This window comes from Schistocerca cancellata, chromosome 8 (assembly GCF_023864275.1).
Source record: "Schistocerca cancellata isolate TAMUIC-IGC-003103 chromosome 8, iqSchCanc2.1, whole genome shotgun sequence".
Lineage (NCBI taxonomy): Eukaryota > Metazoa > Arthropoda > Insecta > Orthoptera > Acrididae > Schistocerca > Schistocerca cancellata.
In genome coordinates, this window is record NC_064633.1 from 584,647,883 (window position 1) to 584,669,692 (window position 21,810).

Here is a 21,810-nt window from a genome sequence, read left to right on the forward strand (position 1 = left end):
AGTGGCGGGTTCAGCGGCGTTCGCGGCGCACGAGGCGGAAGGTCAATGTGGAGGCTGGCCGTGTGGCATCGCCCGCTCTGCCTGTGAGGGGACATGTGGCTGCTCCTTCAGCAAGGTCCGAGCAGGCACACGGGGGGAGGGGTTTATTAGTTATTGGGAGCTCCAACGTTAGGCGGGTGATGGAGCCCCTTAGGGAAATAGCGAGAAGGTCGGGGAAGAAGGCCAGTGTTCACTCTGTCTGCTTGCCGGGGGGTCTCATCCGAGATGTGGAGGAGGCCCTACCGGCGGCGATAGAGAGCACTGGGTGCACCCGACTGCAAATTGTTGCTCATGTCGGCACCAATGACTCCTGCCGTCTGGGTTCAGAGGTCATCCTCAGTTCGTACAGGCGGTTGGCGGAATTGGTGAAGGCGGAAAGCCTCGCTCGCGGGGTGGAATCAGAGCTAACTATTTGTAGTATCGTTCCCAGAACCGATCGCGGTCCTCTGGTTTGGAGCCGAGTGGAAGGCTTAAACCAGAGGCTCAGACGATTCTGCGGAGATCTGGGGTGCAAATTTCTCGACCTCCGCTATCGGGTGGAGAAATGTAGGGTCCCCTTGAATAGGTCAGGCGTGCACTACACGCCGGAAGCGGCTACAAGGGTAGCGGAGTACGTGTGGAGTGCACAGGGGGGTTTTTTAGGTTAGAGAATCCCCTCCCTAGGCCCGACAAGACGCCTCCTGAGACGCGGCAAGATAGGAGTAGGCAAAATGCAACAGGGAATAACAATATTAATGTGCTAATAGTAAACTGCAGGAGCGTCTATAGAAAGGTCCCAGAACTGCTCTCATTAATAAACGATCACAACGCCCATATAGTACTAGGGACAGAAAGTTGGCTGAAACCAGACGTAAACAGTAATGAAATCCTAAACTCAGATTGGAATGTATACCGCAGGGACAGGCTGAACAGTGAAGGGGGAGGCGTGTTTATAGCGGTAAGAAGTGCAATAGTATCGAAGGAAATTGACGGAGATCCGAAATGTGAAATGATTTGGGTGAAGGTCGCGGTTAAAGCAGGCTCAGACATGGTAATTGGATGTCTCTATAGGCCCCCTGGCTCAGCAGCTGTTGTGGCTGAGCACCTGAAGGATAATTTGGAAAATATTTCGAGTAGATTTCCCCACCATGTTATAGTTCTGGGTGGAGATTTTAATTTGCCCGATATAGACTGGGAGACTCAGACGTTCATAACGGGTGGCAGGGACAAAGAATCCAGTGAAATTTTTTTAAGTGCTTTATCTGAAAACTACCTTGAGCAGTTAAACAGAGAACCGACTCGTGGCGATAACATATTAGACCTTCTGGTGACAAACAGACCCGAACTATTTGAAAAAGTTAACGCAGAACAGGGAATCAGTGATCATAAAGCGGTTACGGCATCGATGATTTCAGCCGTAAATAGGAATATTAAAAAGGGTAGGAAGATTTTTCTGTTTAGAAAAAGTGACAAAAAGCAGATTTCAGAGTACCTGTTGGCTCAACACAAAAGTTTTGTCTCAAGTACTGATAGTGTTGAGGATCAGTGGACAAAGTTCAAAACCATCGTACAATATGCGTTAGATGAGTATGTGCCAAGCAAGATCGTAAGAGATGGAAAAGAGCCACCGTGGTTCAACAACCGAGTTAGAAAACTGCTGCGGAAGCAAAGGGAACTTCACAGCAAACATAAACATAGCCAAAGCCTTGCAGACAAACAAAAATTACGCGAAGCGAAATGTAGTGTGAAGAGAGCTATGCGAGAGGCGTTCAATGAATTCGAAAGTAAAATTCTATGTACTGACTTGGCAGAAAATCCTAAGAAATTTTGGTCTTATGTCAAAGCGGTAGGTGGATCAAAACAAAATGTCCAGACACTCTGTGACCAAAATGGTACTGAAACAGAGGATGACAGACTAAAGGCCGAGATACTAAATGTCTTTTTCCAAAGTTGTTTCACAGAGGAAGATTGCACTGTAGTTCCTTCTCTAGATTGTCGCACAGATGACAAAATGGTAGATATCGAAATAGACGACAGAGGGATAGAGAAACAATTAAAATCGCTCAAAAGAGGAAAGGCCTCTGGACCTGATGGGATACCAGTTCAATTTTACACAGAGTACGCGAAGGAACTTGCCCCCCTTCTTGCAGCGGTGTACCGTAGGTCTCTAGAAGAGCGTAGCGTTCCAAAGGATTGGAAAAGGGCACAGGTCATCCCCGTTTTCAAGAAGGGACGTCGAACAGATGTGCAGAACTATAGACCTATATCTCTAACGTCGATCAGTTGTAGAATTTTGGAACACGTATTGTGTTCGAGTATAATGACTTTTCTGGAGACTAGAAATCTACTCTGTAGGAATCAGCATGGGTTTCGAAAAAGACGGCCATGTGAAACCCAGCTCGCGCTATTCGTCCACGAGACTCAGAGGGCCATAGACACGGGTTCACAGGTAGATGCCGTGTTTCTTGACTTCCGCAAGGCGTTCGATACAGTTCCCCACAGTCGTTTATTGAACAAAGTAAGAGCATATGGACTATCAGACCAATTGTGTGATTGGATTGAGGAGTTCCTAGATAACAGGACGCAGCATGTTATTCTCAATGGAGAGAAGTCTTCCGAAGTAAGAGTAATTTCAGGTGTGCCGCAGGGGAGTGTCATAGGACCGTTGCTGTTCGCAATATACATAAATGACCTGGTGGATGACATCGGAGGTTCACTGAGGCTTTTTGCAGATGATGCTGTGGTGTATCGAGAGGTTGTAACAATGGAAAATTGTACTGAAATGCAGGAGGATCTGCAGCGAATTGACGCATGGTGCAGGGAATGGCAACTGAATCTCAATGTAGACAAGTGTAATGTGCTGCGAATACACAGAAAGATAGATCCTTTATCATTTAGCTACAAAATAGCAGGTCAGCAACTGGAAGCAGTTAATACCATAAATTATCTGGGAGTACGCATTAGGAGTGATTTAAAATGGAATGATCATATAATGTTGATTGTCGGTAAAGCAGATGCCAGACTGAGATTCATTGGAAGAATCCTAAGGAAATGCAATCCGAAAACAAAGGAAGTAGGTTACAGTACGCTTGATCGCCCACTGCTTGAATACTGCTCAGCAGTGTGGGATCCGTACCAGATAGGGTTGATAGAAGATATAGAGAAGATCCAACGGAGAGCAGCGCGCTTCGTTACAGGATCATTTAGTAATCGCGAAAGCGTTACGGAGATGATAGATAAACTCCAGTGGAAGACTCTGCAGGAGAGACGCTCAGTAGCTCGGTACGGGCTTTTGTCAAAGTTTCGAGAACATACCTTCACCGAAGAGTCAAGCAGTATATTGCTCCCTCCTACGTATATCTCGCGAAGAGACCATGAGGATAAAATCAGAGAGATTAGAGCCCACACAGAGGCATACCGACAATCCTTCTTTCCACGAACAATACGAGACTGGAATAGAAGGGAGAACCGATAGAGGTACTGAAGGTACCCTCCGCCACACACCGTCAGGTGGCTTGCGGAGTATGGATGTAGATGTAGATGTAGAACTCGGGACCTTTGCCTTTCGCGGCAAGTGCTCTACCAACTGAGCTACCCAAGCACGACTCACGCCCCTTTCTCACAGCTTTACTTCTGCCAGTACCTGGTAGAGCAGTTGCCCGCGAAAGGCAAAGGTCCCGGGTTCGATTCTCGGTCCGGCACACAGTTTTAATCTGCCAGGGAGTTTCATATCAGCGCACACTCCGCTGCAGAGTGAAAATCTCTTCTGGAATAGGACAGTCGTTTTCATTCACTTATCTTTTCCTTTTGTGTAAGCCGCGTGTTTTTCATTAGCTTCCTGTGTTCGGCACGCCGTTCAGCCGCCCATTTGGGACCAGCTGTGTATTTCTTGTGTGGCAAAGACCCGCATGTGACCGTACTGTTGTGAAGATGTTTCCGTTTTGTCTGTCTCTTTTTGTTGTATGACCATTTCCTCCAGATATTTTCTGACGTTCACCTAACACGGTGTTCTTGTGTTCATATGTTCCAGTTGCAGTTGCATTTTATCCTGCTCAAGTCATGGTGCATTATTCGTAGGCGGACATAAAACCCAACTGTGACTTTCCACACTGTGTCAGTAAAACTCACATTTTTACAGTAAATGAAGTTTCTAAAATGTTACTCTGTCATTGCTGTCTGAGAAAACTAATGCCCATAACTCTATCACGTACATCATTGCGGAATTCTTACTCAGTACTAACTTCGTCTGTTAATAACAGATTTTTCAACAATATCTGAATAAAAATTTCACTGTAATTATTTCTCTCCAAAAAGTTTTCCAAACAACTATTAGACGTCATAGTGTTGGCGAGTGGTTTTGTATAACCTCGTTAGTGAACTAACCAGTTAGAAAAATCATTAGGATAAAACAAGGACAGATAGCCATACGGGAGCGATGGCCAACAGCTGTTGTTCTCCAATTACATGCCTTACAGCGCTACCGGTCACTTGGTGGTGAGTCTTTCTCGCGAGTGACATATTCATGCTTGCCTTGACTCTTTTATTTCAATGAAAAGTAAGTATTTTTCGTGATTTTAGATTTTAATACATCTTAATCTTTTATATGACATGTCAATACTTTCCCATCTTTCGATAAGTTAGACTGTGAGTAGTTACGGATGCTTACATTTTTATTAAGCTGGCCAGCAATTAGAAATTACGACAAAAGAAATAGCAGAACTTGGGCAAAAGAATTCAGATTTACAGGATCGCATCTCTAAGTAAAATGCCAATTTACTTAAAATAAAACATTTGCAAAAATTGGTTGAGTATTGGCATTAACAAGTTGCTATGAGATAACAATGTAATAATAGGTCATCTGAAGATATTGCAATTACTGCATCTTTACATTGCATACCTCATAAGGCGTTATGTTTTTAAATAAAGTCAAACTTATTTGTTTATTTAAGTAATAAATGAGGTAACTGTATTAATACAGCATAAAATGAAATATCCGTATTGTATTCGCAGTTGTGTATAAGTTAGACATATGGTTCAAATGGCTCTGAGCACTATGGGACTCAACATCTGAGGTCATCAGTCCCCTAGAATTTAGAACTACTTAAACCTAACTAACCTAAGGACGTCACACACATCCATGCCCGAGGCAAGATTCGAACCTGCGACCGTAGCAGCTGCGCGGTTCCGGACTGAAGCGCCTAGAACCGCTCGGCCACCGCGGCCGGCAATTAGAAATATGCCTGGGGTTGCTATGCACAGCGTGATTCCGTGATGGTGATACAAATTGTTCGGGTTGATGAAGAAGGGTAAATCTTTCAATTTGAGGTAAGGGATCCTAGTCTGGACAAGACCGAGTCGGAAGGTGCAAACAATAATCTACTCAAGTTCCGCCTTAGCCTCGCGCAGCGCCAGAACTAAGGCCCCAACTTCGAACCGTGATCATGATGTACAGAATTCCCGCTGAGAACTCCACAATACCCTCAGATAATTTGCCCTGTTAATGGACTGGTAACGGTGCATGTAAAATGGTGCCAGAGAGACCGTAAATCCTAAGTCTGCGGCACAGTAATAATGAATTACGTTTACCTGTCCAAGTTTCACAGTCTGCTACATTTAAAACAGTTGTTCAAAATAGTGTCCTCCAGTGTCAATGCAAGCATATCATCATCACACAAAGATCTGTCGTACCCGTTCTAATATCCCCGGTGACGTTTGATCGGTGGCCCAAGCAGCGAGAATTCGTGGCAGAAAAACTTTTCAGTCTCGACAGGCGTCTCGTACACAAGACTCTTCACATGGCCCCAAAAGAAGAAATCAGGTGGAGTGAAACCTGGTGGACGTGCTGTCCACGAAACAGAACCTCATCTGCCTATCCACTTTACAGGAATTGTCAGATCCAGGTATTCACGAACCCTCAGTCCAAGTGAGGTAGGGCTCCATTGCGTTGGAACCACATTTGTTGACGAATAACAAGTGGGATATGTTCCAAGAACCTGGGTATGATGTCTCTGAACAAACACTGTATACACTGATGCGTTTCAGTGGGGAGGAAGGAGAAGGAATGAGCCCAGTACGTAATCACTGACTATGGCTGCTCACACATTGACTGTAATCTGTGTTGATGGCTCTTCACAGCTGCAGCGCGGGGATTTTGATCGGCCCAGATATGACTGACTATTTAGCACTCCGTTTCTAGTGAAACGTTCTTCACCCTTGAAAATTAGGAAAGTGAGGATCGAATCTAAGCAGTGCAAGAACACGACACGAAGTCTGAAGTCAGCAGGAGTCAAGGCCTGCACTTTCTATGGATGTTAGGGGCGTAGCCGCATTTCCCATTACTCTCGCCATAGAGTACTCTGTGCAACATTTATTTCACGTGCAACTGACCGAGTGTTGATTGTGTGCGCCTCGTCCACGTGAGCAAGCACTGCGTGTTCTGAGCCGGCAGTCCATGTATTTCATCCTCCTCAATCACTGTACTGTAGTAACAATTGCACTGTTTCACTTAATCGTTGGACAGTCTTGGAAGCATAGTGTGACCCGGATGCCTTCTACGTGGATATTTGGCCCTGTACAACCATTCCGCTTCTCCGCTGCTTCAATTTGCTTGCCTATACATGAAAATCAAGTCTGCAAGTTCCGTCAAACTCCATTTGGTTAGGGCTAATCGACGTTAGTACTTCAACTTGTAGACACAGACTGCAGTCTACTACAGAACAGACATTTTACACCAAGATTACTCATGCCAGTACACAGAACCACATTTGCATTGGATTACTTGAGCTTGTAGCTGTGCTGGTCGGGGTTGTCTACTGACAATCTTAGCAGCAGCAACAGCAGTACCGGTACATGTATTCGACAGCCAGAGCTATCAGGATGTTTTTTGCTTATAACTTTCGACTCGGTCGTTTCCGGACTAGGATCTGTTATCTCAAATGAAATCTACATTTCTCCCTCATCCCTGAATGTTTGTAACATCATCAGGGGATCACCCCGTATAAGCTTCCGTGCGTTGTGGTGAGGTGAGAGGGTCAGCTGTGAGGTCACCGATCCCAGAAGCCACCGCGTTTTCCGGTGACTGTGGCGCACACTGCAGCGACGTCATTCGGACTTTCACCCGCTGTCGCAAGACACACAAGTTCGAAAATCTGTCTCGCACCAGTCGTCCGTAGACGAAACGCCGGCTGATGAGTGCTACCTGAACATTGTGTGACTTAGGTGCCCTGAGGAGGATCTGACAGAGCTGCAAGCTCCCTCTGTAGAGGCATCTGGGGGAGTCCAGCTGTGGCGATACAGACAGAACGCATTCGTCTCCAAACCAATTTGGCCGTCTAGACGGCCATTACGAGCAACAGCCAAGGCCCCAGTACCGTTGGGCGCGAAGACAGTGGTTGAGGGAACACCTGGGATGGAATGCGGATCAACCTCTTCACCTTTCACCGATGAGTGGAGAACTTCTTTGACGATGGATAACTACACTCCTGGAAATTGAAATAAGAACACCGTGAATTCATTGTCCCAGGAAGGGGAAACTCTATTGACACATTCCTGGAGTCAGATACATCACATGATCACACTGACAGAACCACAGGCACATAGACACAGGCAACAGAGCATGCACAATGTCGCCACTAGTACAGTGTATATCCACCTTTCGCAGCAATGCAGGCTGCTATTCTCCCGTGGAGACGATCGTAGAGATGCTGGATGTAGTCCTGTGGAACGGCTTGCCATGCCATTTCCACCTGGCGCCTCAGTTGGACCAGCGTTCGTGCTGGACGTGCAGACCGCGTGAGACGACGCTTCATCCAGTCCCAAACATGCTCAATGGGGGACACATCCGGAGATCTTGCTGGCCAGGGTAGTTGACTTACACCTTCTAGAGCACGTTGGGTGGCACGGGATACATGCGGACGTGCATTGTCCTGTTGGAACAGCAAGTTCCCTTGCCGGTCTAGGAATGGTAGAACGATGGGTTCGATGACGGTTTGGATGTACCGTGCACTATTCAGTGTCCCCTCGACGATCACCAGTGGTGTACGGCCAGTGTAGGAGATCGCTCCCCACACCATGATGCCGGGTGTTGGCCCTGTGTGCCTCGGTCGTATGCAGTCCTGATTGTGGCGCTCACCTGCACGGCGCCAAACACGCATACGACCATCATTGGCACCAAGGCAGAAGCGACTCTCATCGCTGAAGACGACACGTCTCCATTCGTCCCTCCATTCACGCCTGTCGCGACACCACTGGAGGCGGGCTGCACGATGTTGGGGCGTGAGCGGAAGACGGCCTAACGGTGTGCGGGACCGTAGCCCAGCTTCATGGAGACGGTTGCGAATGGTCCTCGCCGATACCCCAGGAGCAACAGTGTCCCTAATTTGCTGGGAAGTGGCGGTGCGGTCCCCTACGGCACTGCGTAGGATCCTACGGTCTTGGCGTGCATCCGTGCGTCGCTGCGGTCCGGTCCCAGGTCGACGGGCACGTGCACCTTCCGCCGACCACTGGCGACAACATCGATGTACTGTGGAGACCTCACGCCCCACGTGTTGAGCAATTCGGCGGTACGTCCCCCCGGCCTCCCGCATGCCCACTATACGCCCTCGCTCAAAGTCCGTCAACTGCACATACGGTTCACGTCCATGCTGTCGCGGCATGCTACCAGTGTTAAAGACTGCGATGGAGCTCCGTACGCCACGGCAAACTGGCTGACATTGACGGCGGCGGTGCACAAATGCTGCGCAGCTAGCGCCATTCGACGGCCAACACCGCGGTTCCTGGTGTGTCCGCTGTGCCGCGCGTGTGATCATTGCTTGTACAGCCCTCTCGCAGTGTCCGGAGCAAGTATGGTGGGTCTGACACACCGGTGTCAATGTGTTCTTTTTTCCATTTCCAGGAGTGTATTTGAAAGGGTCATGTTTTTGGGCCGCCTTCACGTACGGATGTCGAGCGCATCGCTGTCGAGGGTAACTTGGGAGCTGTGGAGAATCCCGGCTGGACCTTCCAACGCTGTTTCCTGTCCCACTGCCAACATTTTGGGGATCAGTTCGAGACAGCAGCGCCCGACAACACCGCACCCACAATGCGAACACCTTCCTACAGATGCAGAAACCAGATAGGAGTTGCCCGCGGCGCCTGCCTACACGAATGCGACTGGGCGCGCCTCGAAACACATTGCGTTGTGTGCGCGTGTGTGTGTGTGGGGGGTGGGGGGGTGTCCTCCTCATACGCTAGATGGCCTCAGGGCAGCTCACGGGACAGGCTGTGAATATTCACAAACAGATTTTTCTAAATAACACAAGGGGCAACTCGCGTTTTGCGATAATAGAACGAATTGCAAGCAGTTGTACGACCTCCCACTTAACATATGGCTTTTGGAGGACAGCAAACTGATTATAATTTTTTGTCCGTAGAGCCTGCAGCGTCGAGTAATTCGAAATACGACCTTTTTTTAAAATAAAAATAAGAAATCAATTCCAGTAGCTGTAATGTAATGTTCATTGGATTGTATATAGAGGTTTCTGCACACAAAGGTTGCCTGTTTCGGCTTGTAAAGCCATTTTCAAGTGCACCTGCGGGTGTTGTGAACAATTAATGTAATTTACGTCTCACTTATGATCAACAACTGATTTTTATAGATCAAATTTTTGCTGACGTCTAGGTGGAGTTGACGGCCATGTGGAATCCGGGGTGAGCTGTTTGTTATGAAATAATATTATTATAATCGCGCAGTTTTCTTTAATGTAAAATTTTTCGTGGTAACTGCTTCACAGCTATTTAACATTTGGTATCCTTAGATGCTGTATGTTTACAAATTTTTCGCCTTTGGGAGTCGCGGATGATGTCTTTGTTTCATAGATTTTATTGGTTAAGATTTTTTGTGTATGTCTTATCTGTGATTTTATACGTCCATCCTTTCCCGTGGTTGAAAATTTCCATAAAATTTTGGGCTTCTGTTTCAGAACAGTTTGTTCATTAAGTAAGCCGATCAGGAAATTCTCGTTTGTATGTATATCTCTAATTCTACCAATACATTCATAATACGCCCCTTAGATATTTTGTGTAAAATTTGCGCAGTGTTTTCAACGTGTTCTGCTTTGTGGTTTTCATTTTTAAGATGTAGGCGGTTAGTTGATTGATTGCTTTCACCTGCTCTCGTATATTCTTTGAATCTAATGTTGTTTCCTCCTGCTTGGCTGCTGTAGAATGTCGCACAATTTTCATAATAAATTTTGTTAACTCCGGGGCTCGAAAATTCTGAGATTTTGGCTTTCCCGGATCGAATTCGTATTTTCAGATTACTGGTCGTGGAAATGCTAACTTTACATTTATCTTGTGTAAAACTTCGTTCATTTTATTCGTTAAGTGGCCAGATAATTTGATGGCACGTATGTTATTTTTGTTTTAGTAGTAGGTTCTTTTTTTCAGTGTTATATCCTTACGTGTGATTTGTATTTTAAGTTTTGTCTGTTGGTTAAACATCTAAGCTCTACATTATTTAAATTTAATGAAGCCCTGTGTCTGTCTTCTCACTGGTTTGAAACCATAACCGATAATTCTCTTTCGGTAAATGCTGAGGAGACGTGAACGGAAATCATGTAAGATATATTTTTTAATTATTTGGTGACTTTATCACTTGCTTTTTAATCGTGTATTGTCACTTGTAGGGAGCATTTTTCCCTCAAAAATATTTGTGATTGCTAATTTTCTTTGAATATCTGTAATAAATATATTTTTAGAATATGAATTAACCTTGCAGAAACGGTAATGCATTGAATGTATCTCGAGTAACAATTTTTATCCAATCATGTGATCTTCTTTTCTCTCATTACCACGCCACCGAGCGTTTCGGAATTTTGATCTAGACGCAAAATCAATTATTAATTAAACGCCTTTTCACAAACACTGCCGAAAAATTGAACTGAAGGCTATTTGTCGGCACTAGATAAAGAGCAGATATCGAGTTACGTGTTAACTGTATCTGAAAAACATAGTCTACAGCAATATATTAATTAGTTTTTACCGATGTGGAAGCTTTTTTCACTTAGTGGAATGAATGAATAAATCAAACGAAACGTAAAACTAGAAGCAAATGAGTATAAATTTTTCAAACAACCGACTAAATAGAGTCAGTTCATTCATTTGTACAGCGGTAGGCTCTTTCTTGTAGAAAGGGAGCTCTTATTCCGCTCTACAGTATCACAACACTCTGTAAAATGTTATCACTTATTAACATTCTCCTGACAATTTTATTAATACTCCACTTTCAGTTACACGATAATAAACGGCATCGTAAAACAATATTTACGTAACAATAACTAATGTCTCTGTGACTTTATCTTTAAAAAGATTTATCACGCACCATGAACAGTTAACGTTTTGTACAAGCCAAAACACGAAAAATAATGTTAAAGTAGCACAATTACAAAAACCACTGAAGCTCTATGTAACAAGACATAAAAAAAACTTTTTAAGTGATAGAGAACCGTCACCACTGGAGAAGGTACCGTCCGACATACAGGGTGATTATAACTGAACTTTCACTAGTTGGTAGGGTCCCCATGAAAAACTTCGTGGAAACATTTGTAAGGACATACAAAAGATAAACCATTGAAAGAATCACATCTTAATGTCCACATGAGAAGGCAGAATTTGTTAATTGCGTACCACGTTTGCGTTCTAGGTTACAAACATTGCTCAGTGTGACGCCCATCTGCATCCGTGACATTCAGGAACGTCACTACAGATACCATTTCTCAGTCGTTCGCAGCATTCTGCGAACGGTGCACCGTGAAATGTTCAGCTGTCGTGACACAGCTCGTGCTCTGCCTGAAGATGGGACATTGCGTCCACCATTCTCGCCGGTTAATTCGAACTTCCGAATCATGTTCTTCAGCGCCGCTGCGGAATGAGAACCTCTGAATACTGTTTTAATGCATCGATACTCGCGAAGAGTAGCTGCAGCACTGCTGTTGTTTCTTTACGAGTAAAGCCCTGCTCAAGTCGTCGTGATTCGTGTTAACTGCAACTATAATGCATGCTGAGTTATGTTTCAATCCTACGTCGCCGAACGGGCAATCTTAACAGTAACAGTAGTAACCTGCAGCACACAGTCTGAACATCATTGCCATACGGTAAGTAGTTTCCGTGTAGATTGGCTCAAATAGCGAACGTTTAATTATAAGCACCCTGTATGTGAAGGCATCGTGTCTTTCTGTACAGTGATGAGCCGTTACAGCTGGCGCTGCGGTGGAGAAGCGGTGCAGAGACGAATGCGGAGTCGGTCTAGCGACTGCACGGGCTGCATATGGGGAAATGCTACATAAAGGGCAGTCCGTTATGGCCCAACGACGGTCCAATCTCGATGATCCCGTACCCACTGCAATCCTAACTGACTTTGGGCCAAAATGGGAATATGTAGTGGCATTCTGCTGCGGGGACCCGTGTTCTGTAAGGTGCGCTGAACGTTGTGGTCGGAAACACTTGTGTCTTCAGGAGCAACGTACTTTGTCGTCGGATAAGCAGCAGGCAGCCGCCTATCCTGCTTCACAGAGCGGGCGAGCCTCCGCCTCCCCGTTGTGTGATGACACTCGATGTTACAGGCCAACCGCCTTAACGCAGTGGTAACGGCTCCCGTCAGATCACCGAAGTTAAGCGCTGCCGGGCTGGGCTAGCACTCGGATAAGTTACCACTGGCAAGCGGGGTGCAGTCAACCCGTATGAGGCAAACTGAGGAGCTACTTGACTGAGAAGTAGCGGCTCCGGTCTCGTAAACTGACATACGGCCGGGAGAGTGGTGTGCTGACCACATGCCCCTCCATATCCGCATCCAGTGACGCCTGTGGTCTGAGGAGGACACGGCGGCCGGTCGGTACCTTTGTGCCTTCGTGGCCTGTTTGGGCGGAGTTTAGCTTTTACTTTATTCACCGCCATCTTCAGATCATAAAATATTCTCATTTAATATCAACTAGAGTCCTGCATGACCGAGTAAGCGAGCGCAAAATACGAAGTGGGGCGAGCACACCCTAACTGGATAGACTACCCGCACTAGTTCTTGTGACCGAGCATAGAAGCCGTGACCGAATACGTGGCACATAACTTCAAACACATTTACACTTGTTATTATCCGCGTGACACTGCAGCCAGTACGGGCTTCTCATTTGTGGTGTGTCTGTCTCTGTAATCATGCAGCGCGAGGAAGCTAGTGTAGTAAGACGTAAGATTGAAATCAATGTTTACACATTAAAGAAACGGGAAGGTCTAAAAAGCCAAGTATGGAGTACATTTCTGTTGGTTGTAGATGGAAACAGTGCGTCTACTGGGTACGTATCGTGCATAAAAAGCTCCACTTTATTGATTTTCCAGTCGGAACCACTCATTTAAAGAAACACAGTTGCAAGAGACCTCACAAAGATCGGTTCTTTGGCCGTCCTTCCGTGATCTTAATATGCTGGAAATAAGTGAAAAGCAGGAAATTCTTAGCAATGTGCGACAAATGTGTGCTACGCACGCAGGTTCAACATCTCGTTTTTATGGGAACGGGGGTCGGATTTTTTGGGCTAGAGACCAAAAAGCGAGGTCATCGGTCTCTTACGGGAACGTTTCGATCATTTCGATATCAGTTCTGTATTAGTTGTCTCTTTTGTTTATTATCATAGATCCTTCATGTACTGTGTCATCACCACCCAGAAAGAGAGATCGTTTCAAGGAATGGAGGAACAACAGATCATCCGCAGCAGATGAAATAGATCTGTACATTTTAATGCCCCCCGGAGATGATGATGATGACATCTTAAAGTGGTGGAACAGACATGAAACAGATCTGCCAGATTTGGCTGCAGTTGCAAGACGTATTTTATGTATCCCAGCAACAAGCGCACCTAGTGAAAGGTGCTTTAGTAAAGCCGACATGTTACTAACAAATTGCCGCAGCCAATTAAATCCGGAACGCTTTAGTGATTTATTGCTGATCAACAATAACTATAATTTTGTTTATGTTGTAAACAATTGAAAAGTGTGACAAGTTACGTCTGTAAATGTTTAATGTTCTTTGTGTGCTTTCTTTATGAAGACGGTTGTCTTCTAGATTACAGGAAAAGCACTTATTTAATGTTTCCTATAAATGAAAGGAAAAATATATCTTTTGTTTGGAAATGAGACTCTTCTATCCGCGATTGTATTGAAATATCATTTTACTTTCCAGGTGCTCTATGAATTTAGCTGTGTCACGTACCCATTCTTGGAATTGTTACTTTTGTATTAAAAGAGAGAGAGAGAGAGAGAGAGAGAGAGAGAGAGAGAGATAAATACACTGTGTGTGAGAGAGAGAGAGAAAGAGAAAGAGAGAGAGAGAGAGAGGCGTTGGATTTGTACAGTACACTGCAGCGAGCCGGGTAGAGGCGAGATGAGACGTCAGCGGTGACCGGTCATGCTCGGTTATCCGCGTGTCCGGAATCCGGACAACAGACATGGCGCGAGTACGTGACCGAGCCGAATCGTATGGGGCCGGACACGAGCGGCTCGGTCCCCCCGTCAACAGGCGAGCCGTGACCGGTCAAACATGGAGCGTTGCAGCACTCTAATATCAACGTCAAGACTTTATGTCTTCAGTTGATAAAGTTGTGTGATGAGGTGAGGGCGACTGACATCTAGTCGCCCAATAGTGGTTACGCCCTCTTTCAACCACTTTGCATAGATACTTTGGAGAGTGGTATGACGAGCACAGAAGTTAACTCACGTTGCCGTCGTGGCCACGTTCTCCCGATCTGAAACACCAATTCAACACATCTGGGATGCTAGCGGGCGCCGGCTTCGCGCCCACGAATTATCGGTTCGTATTTTGTGGGAAAAGAGTGACCTGCGCGAAAACTTCTGGTGCCACATAGTCTGGAAACGTACCGAGGACTTTTCGCACCATTGCCCGCAAATTTATTGTTGTCTTGTGTTCCAAAGGTGGACGAACACGCTACTGCGCGGGTTGCAGTAACTGAGAGCGCTCTACAACCCAATGTTAACATGTTCACTGACACCGTACTGGGATCCGTGTGTGAATGCGGGCCAGATTTTAATGTATGCAGTTATTGTTACCGTCGATTGTTATTGCATGTACGTCCTGGTTGGTTGGTTGGTTTGGGGAAGGAGACCAGACAGCGTGCTCATCGGTCTCATCGGATTAGGGAAGGAAGTCGGCCGTGCCCTTTCAGAGGAACCATCCCGGCATTTGCCTGGAGTGATTTAGGGAAATCACGGAAAACCTAAATCAGGATGGCCGGACGCGGGATTGAACCGTCGTCCTCCCGAATGCGAGTCCAGTGTCTAACCACTGCGCCACCCCGCTCGGTCATGTACGTCCTGAGCATCTACTGCTGTTCAGTTCAAATGGTTCAAATGGCTCTGAGCACTATGGGACTTAACTGCTGTGGTCATCAGTCCCCTAGAACTTAGAACTAGTTAAACCTAACTAACCTAAGGACATCACACACATCCATGCCCGAGGCAGGATTCGAACCTGCGACCGTAGCGGTCACGCGGTTCCTGCACCTAGAACCTCACGACCACTCCGACCGGCTACTGTTCAGTTCCTGAAAAAAAAAATTTTTTTTAATGCCGTTGGAATGAACCGGAGCTGCGTGTTAATGATGGAACATTTTTCCATCACACGTTACAATAAAAAATAAGGAGACAATAATCTGTCCATTGTATTCATAATTATCTCAGGGTTGCTTTTCTTACGGTTCAATTGAAGATCTGAGACAAACAGTACATCGACAGGCTATATCTATGACAGTGGTTTAGCGCGCATCGCTACCGCGCAACGACGTGTCAGCACAGGGGCGATGCATACTGTCCGTGTGTGGCAGCACAGGGGTGGTGGAGCGTCCCATGCCGGGATGGTCTAGGACTCTCCCTCCCCTACTGTGACCTACCTCTCATTCGCGGATTCTTCATAGCACCGAGGGGATTATTTATTTATTTGAGACCAACTATTAATGGTGCTCTGTAGCGACCCCTTTTCCCAAACTAGAGGACACATGCACTCGCCAAGAAAGTTCCTCTTAAAAACATTCCTTAATAATCATATCGAGATACGCTCAGTTTCTCCGATACCTGAAACGCGTGGCGATTCTCATCGATTGATCGGTTTGTAAGTTCTTCTGCGAAACGCCCTCTCTGTGCTGGTCTGTATCCCCGCAGCGAAAACACAAGGCGGGTATCTTCCGGCGCCTCCTGCAGCGTCTTCCACGGTCCCTGTAGCTCTGCGCGAAAAGAGGGCTCCCCTGACTAATACGCTGTAGCCGAAATATGACACACTTGTGTCAGTGGGTGGACGGCCTCGTTCTTTGAAGGTCGTGTCCCCTGTTGAGCCCCAGCCTCCCATACCGTTTTCTCGATTACTGTTCACTTCTTATTCTTTAATCGTACGATACCGGATGATCGGACGCAGAAATAGCGTGTGCGTTTGACGGCTGTTGCAGGTGAAGATCTGGTTCCAGAACCGGCGCGCCAAGGAGCGCAAGCAGGTGAAGAAGCGCGAGGAGCTGCTGCACAAGGAGAAGATGGAGGCGGTGCAGCAGCTGCACGCGGCGCAGCAGCAGCCGCCCCCGCAGCCGCCCCCGCAGCAGCCGCCGCCGCAGCAGCAGCAGCCGGTGCAGGTGCAGGTGCAGGTGCCGCCCCCGCACTGCCACGCGCACGCCCACGCGCTGGCGCCCGTCATGTGACAGCCGCCTCCCTGGGCGGCGCCGGCCAGCGCCGCCCCCTCCGCCTCCGCCGCCGACGCGGCCGTCCTGTGACGCGAGGCCGCCGCCCCCAGCGACGAGGACGCGGCAGCTGGGCTCGGCGACACCGACCACCCCAGCTGGGCACCGCCGCTGCTCCCTCGGCTGCTCTAGTGGACAGCCGGGCGCCTCTCCAGCTGGGACAGTGCGTGATCGGCCACGACGCGAGATCAGCTGACGCGGAGACTACGGTAGACCTGCCGCCGGCCTGCCACCTGACCCACCACTAGCGAGTCAGACAGCACCTGTGACCGGGCTCTTCCAGAACACGAGTGACTCCTCTGCTGACACCGGGAGAGAGTTACGAGTCCGGGTTGTCTCGTTCGTCCATTAGTTTTGGACCCGTGTGACGGTACCACTACCGGCCCCGTGAGCTGCCCGCATGCCCAGTGGATCGGGCAGCACAAGCTTTGCGACTGTCTGTTAGTGGCTGTCCTAGAACACCAGAGATAGCCTCCAGATTCTCCAGGAGACTGGGCAGTGAGTCGGCAGAGCAGCTCGTTCAGCAACCTGTACAGCTTGTGACAACCTGGCATGCCACAACGTTCTGTGTCACGATTAGAGGAGAGGAATCGTATCACTACTACGAGGCAATACACGTCTCACCGTGCCCAGAAGAATGCCCAACGCAACTGACCTCCTGCACAGTTACGAAAACAGCAAGCCTGAGCCTCAGCATCAACAGTACAGTCTAGACCGTCGACCAATAACGTTTTCAAACAACTCCAGCTTGTAACGGCCACTCGGGTGAAGTGGCAGTCTGAAGGTTTACCGAGAAGGAAGACTGTACCGCATAACATTGACAATTATTCAGCTCACTGGGTCCACATTTCACACAAAGTTGCCGCTTGGCACGGGGACGGGAAACCGTGCCAGGTGATGGCAACAACTGGCGCAGTGATGCGAGAGCAAAAAAATATCTGTGAGACCATCACAGTATGTACGGTACGCCTCTAGTTCAATATTGCTGCTCCTGATATAGGGAGGGCGAAGGACGCAAGCGATTCCTTAAGAAGATTTGTATATCGACAGACAGCTGTACAGGGAAGTGTTCTACAATTGTGAAGCCTGTCACGAATGTCACGTGTGGTGCCACGCGAGTATCTCGTAACGCCACCACCTCTGCCTGACAGACAGCTCCACAAGTGACCCCGCCTCCAGAGCCGCACTGCTTCGACGATGACTCAGCGCTTCTCGCACGTTCTGGAATGCGTGCTGTCCTGCAACAACCGCGGCTGGTGTCCTCGAGGACGGCCAGCCCAGCAGTCACGCTGCCGTTCTGGAATGACAACCTTCGGGCCGGGTTTCGACACGATCTCCCGGCTGCCAGCCTCAGTTGTCGAACCTGAGGTTTTCCCACTGTGTGCGGACTCGCCGTAATGATTATGGATTGCTGCTGAGAAATAAGAGACATGTAGTTGGCCATTCACCTCTTTCGTGCAGTCTCGACAATTCTGTTAGGAGACATCAAATAACTCAACTGTTGATGAACTTTTGAATTCTGTCTATACCTCGCTGGGCACTTTTCGTCCTGCATTGGAAGCCGCGACAGAGAACAGCCGTTCCAAATCCAGTGCAGTCACAAACTAGCGTGTGAATGGTGCCTCTAGCGTGCCAACAGAGAGCAGGCCCTTCGTGTAAACAGACAATAGAGGCACAGGGAAGCTACGGTTCGTCTTCCTGAAGACAGTTTGAGAGCAACCAGTGTGACGTTTCGATTAGTCTCCGAGTGCAGTGAAAAGAACAGAGGGACGCCATGTGACTAGGACTTTTTAGTTACGAGTGTGCTATTTAGTGATATCGAGAATCAGTGGATAAGGCAGAAAAACCTGCTGAGAAGAACCACTTTTTGTGTTTCATCATTGAGCTTTCTGACTCTGCAGTATGCTATTTATAAAAGGGAGAAACCGCTTGTAAGACTGGAGCCACTGCACCTCCATTATAACAATCAGCAGTACTTGTCTGCTGGAGTAATTACAGGTTATGTAAGTAATTCATTCTTCGGAGGCCAGGCTGAATGCTATCCGTGGCATTGGAGGAGCGCCATTTTTCGAGGCGCGCTCAGCCTTGTCGCTGAGACGGCGCTGACGCAAATGCGCGGAGGGATACCGAGGTAAGCCGCCTTCACGTGGCGCCGTGGTAGAAGGCGAGGTCTGAAGCCGCGATACGTTGGCGAGCACGTACCTCCCTGTACTGACGCAGCTCTGTGGAAGTGAACGACTGTATTACGGTAGAACATTTCGTTTTATTCGGTAGACCACGTCGTTCCGATGTCACCGCGTACTGGCACCCGTGGCGGAGATAAAGAGAGAAACGTGACGTGTGGTGCACGGCCCACTGAAGCCTCCAAAGTGCTTTAATGGCTTCTTTCGGATTTTCTCCGATTGATTTCGGTTTAAGATTCAATAGACGCCCGTTCCACAGTGCTGACGTTGCAGAGAGTGCTCCTCGAAGGTCTGAACGTGAAGCTGTGCTCCGAAACGCACTCTGGCGAATACACCACGCTAAACTGTAAGACAGTCGACCGAATTTCCCACCTTTCAGCTATGTAGGTGGTGCCTTAAAGCTTGGAAATGTCGTCATTGGCGAGATAAGCTGCTGCTCGAATAAAAACTTTTTATTGGCTCCCAGTTCCAATACAAACATTACCATTAGCTCCATAAAAGGAGGTCATGCCGATGTCCTTAATATAGTTAATTCTATGTCGAAAAAAGTGTAACCTACAGTCGTATCCACTGACAGAAAATAATATGACACCCATAACTGTTCTGATCAATTCACCATACGATTAGGTTAGCTAATAAAAGCTGTAATGGTCAGAACAGCACACGATTTTCTACCAGTACATGTGATCATAAAGGAACCTCTCACATTACATTTTGTTACTGACGTCGTACTATTAACTGTGTAAGGACATTGACTCGATCTTTTACATAGCTGATGACGACACTTCGAGCGAAAATTGATGGCAATAAAAAGATTTTGCCCGAGCACCAACTTATCTCGGTATTGATTTTTAATTTCCGTTTAAATCAGCTCTGGGTTTTAGACCAGAAGCGCTATGCTATCACGGAAGGGGTATCTGGGTCACGTTTAGCACTCAGCCTGCAGTAGCCTGCTCCTAGCAGAACTCAGCCCAGCTCCGACTGCGTGGCAGCTCGGTCTCCCCTGTATAACAGGTCTCACGTCGAAGGCAGATAGAGGGGACAGAGTATATTTTTTTATACAAAGCGTGACGGAGTGTGCTAGTTTCAGTCTCATTTATTGGTTTATCGCTGCTGGGACTTTTGTGTCGAGGGAAGCTAGCAGAAGATGCTGTTGTTGTTGTTGTTATTGTTGTTAAACGGTTGTTGTCGTTTCTGCACGCCTGTTGCGACCACACTCGACAGAGGGGACGACTGCAGTTAACAAACGACGGCCGAATGTTTTGTGGAATACTGTCTCTAAGCACCACGCGTACTTCAGAACCTCACATTCAGTTCGACTCCGAAAACAAGGAAACAATATCACCGACGCCATCTTAATCGACGTCCACTGAGGTTAATAGAATCCGGTATGTTTCTAGGCATTTTTATCGGACACACATTTCCATTTTTGCCAACCCTGGGTACCGAATCAGCTTCTTCTATAGCGACCTGACGTATAAGCGCTACACAAGGGAGCTATGTTTCTTTTATATATTGAACACCAAATTTCTAAACAAAATTCCGTTCAGAATTATATTCTCACATAATTATGGGAACTAAGAGTGTCACTTCAAATAACATTTTAATCTCAGATGTTAGTAATCTCTTTTCACCTACACGAACAGTGACCAGACCTGCCTGAAATAAAAGAACAACGCATTTTCGCAACTTGATCAACAAATCACCGAGATGAAGACTTCAGCTTCGTTTCTTTATTTTTAAAATGAAGCACGGTGTATATTATTAGCAGATCGGCGTGAGAAGAACTTAGTGATATAACTGTTTTGTAGCTACGCAAAGAAATTACGGAGTGAGAACACGTCGAACGTGGGGATTTCTGCGCTGCTACTGTTACTGCCGTTTGGACGGCGCATCGCGCCGAAGCCTACCACTGGAGGTAGTTTTACTCCGTAATTTCTTTCCAGACCTACAGAAAAGTTTCAACGCTGATTTCTTCTCATACGTATTTGATAGTCTGATACGTCTATACCATAATTATCTTTAAAAGATGAAACGAAGTTAATGCCTGTCTCTCCATAAAAGGCTACACAAGTTATGAAAACGCGTTTCGTGCGCTCCTAGTCAGAGTCTTTGTGAAAACGGACTGCAAATATCTTTAAAGGAGGCGTAAAAATGTGGCGCCTCGGACCGTACTAAAAAGTTTATGCCGCTGAGGATAGTTCAAAAATGAGAAGGCATGAAACGAGCAGGCATACGTTTATTGCTTTTATTTCGACGCAGATGCGGCTCTCATAAGAAAATAAAATTATAGTGAAAATCAAATAATCCTATTCACACTGACGAATTCTCGGCGATAAAATGAAATGGCAATCTCACTTGTTTTTGTGATGTATGTTCTTTTTTCCGGCCATGGGAATCTCTCGGACACATGCTATGTGGGGAAAACGTTTCTAGAACGGATGTAAAACCGATTAGAAAGGTAACTGTACTCTGTATGGGTGAAAAAGTCAAGCCGTCTAGCCGGGTACCGAAAGCTGGAGTCGGCATATCGTGCTAACTTTCCTCGAGTGCCAGTTGCTAGCCTCGCATGCCTGGCTCGTAACTGGCTAATCTCTCACACAACACAGCAGCAGACGTCACCAGCCCAGCTCTGTGTACATTCTGATAGGCCTAGGACGAGAGAGTGCCCGCCAGAAACCAGTAAAAAACACTATAAAGCAGCAATTCTCTAACATCTTATTTCATCGGCGTACAAGATGTGTGATCACTTAACAAAATAAAGAACAGGAAGCGTAACGTCACTCGTTCGGTAACATATTCTCTTCCATTCACGTTAATGACATAGTTCGGCATTAACAGTCCCTGAGCGTTGC

General features: G+C 47.0%; 1 protein-coding gene across 1 annotated transcript in view; it reads left to right on the forward strand.

Annotated features, from left to right (window-relative positions):
- LOC126095695 (homeobox protein CDX-1-like) overlaps window positions 1–16,733 on the forward strand; it is a 58,048-nt gene extending 41,315 nt beyond the window's left edge. Inside the window, exon 3 of the mRNA XM_049910448.1 lies at window positions 16,491–16,733. Within this exon, the coding sequence (XP_049766405.1) occupies window positions 16,491–16,733 (243 nt within the window). The remainder of the gene's footprint in view (window positions 1–16,490) is intronic.
- The last annotated feature ends 5,077 nt before the right edge of the window (window positions 16,734–21,810 follow it).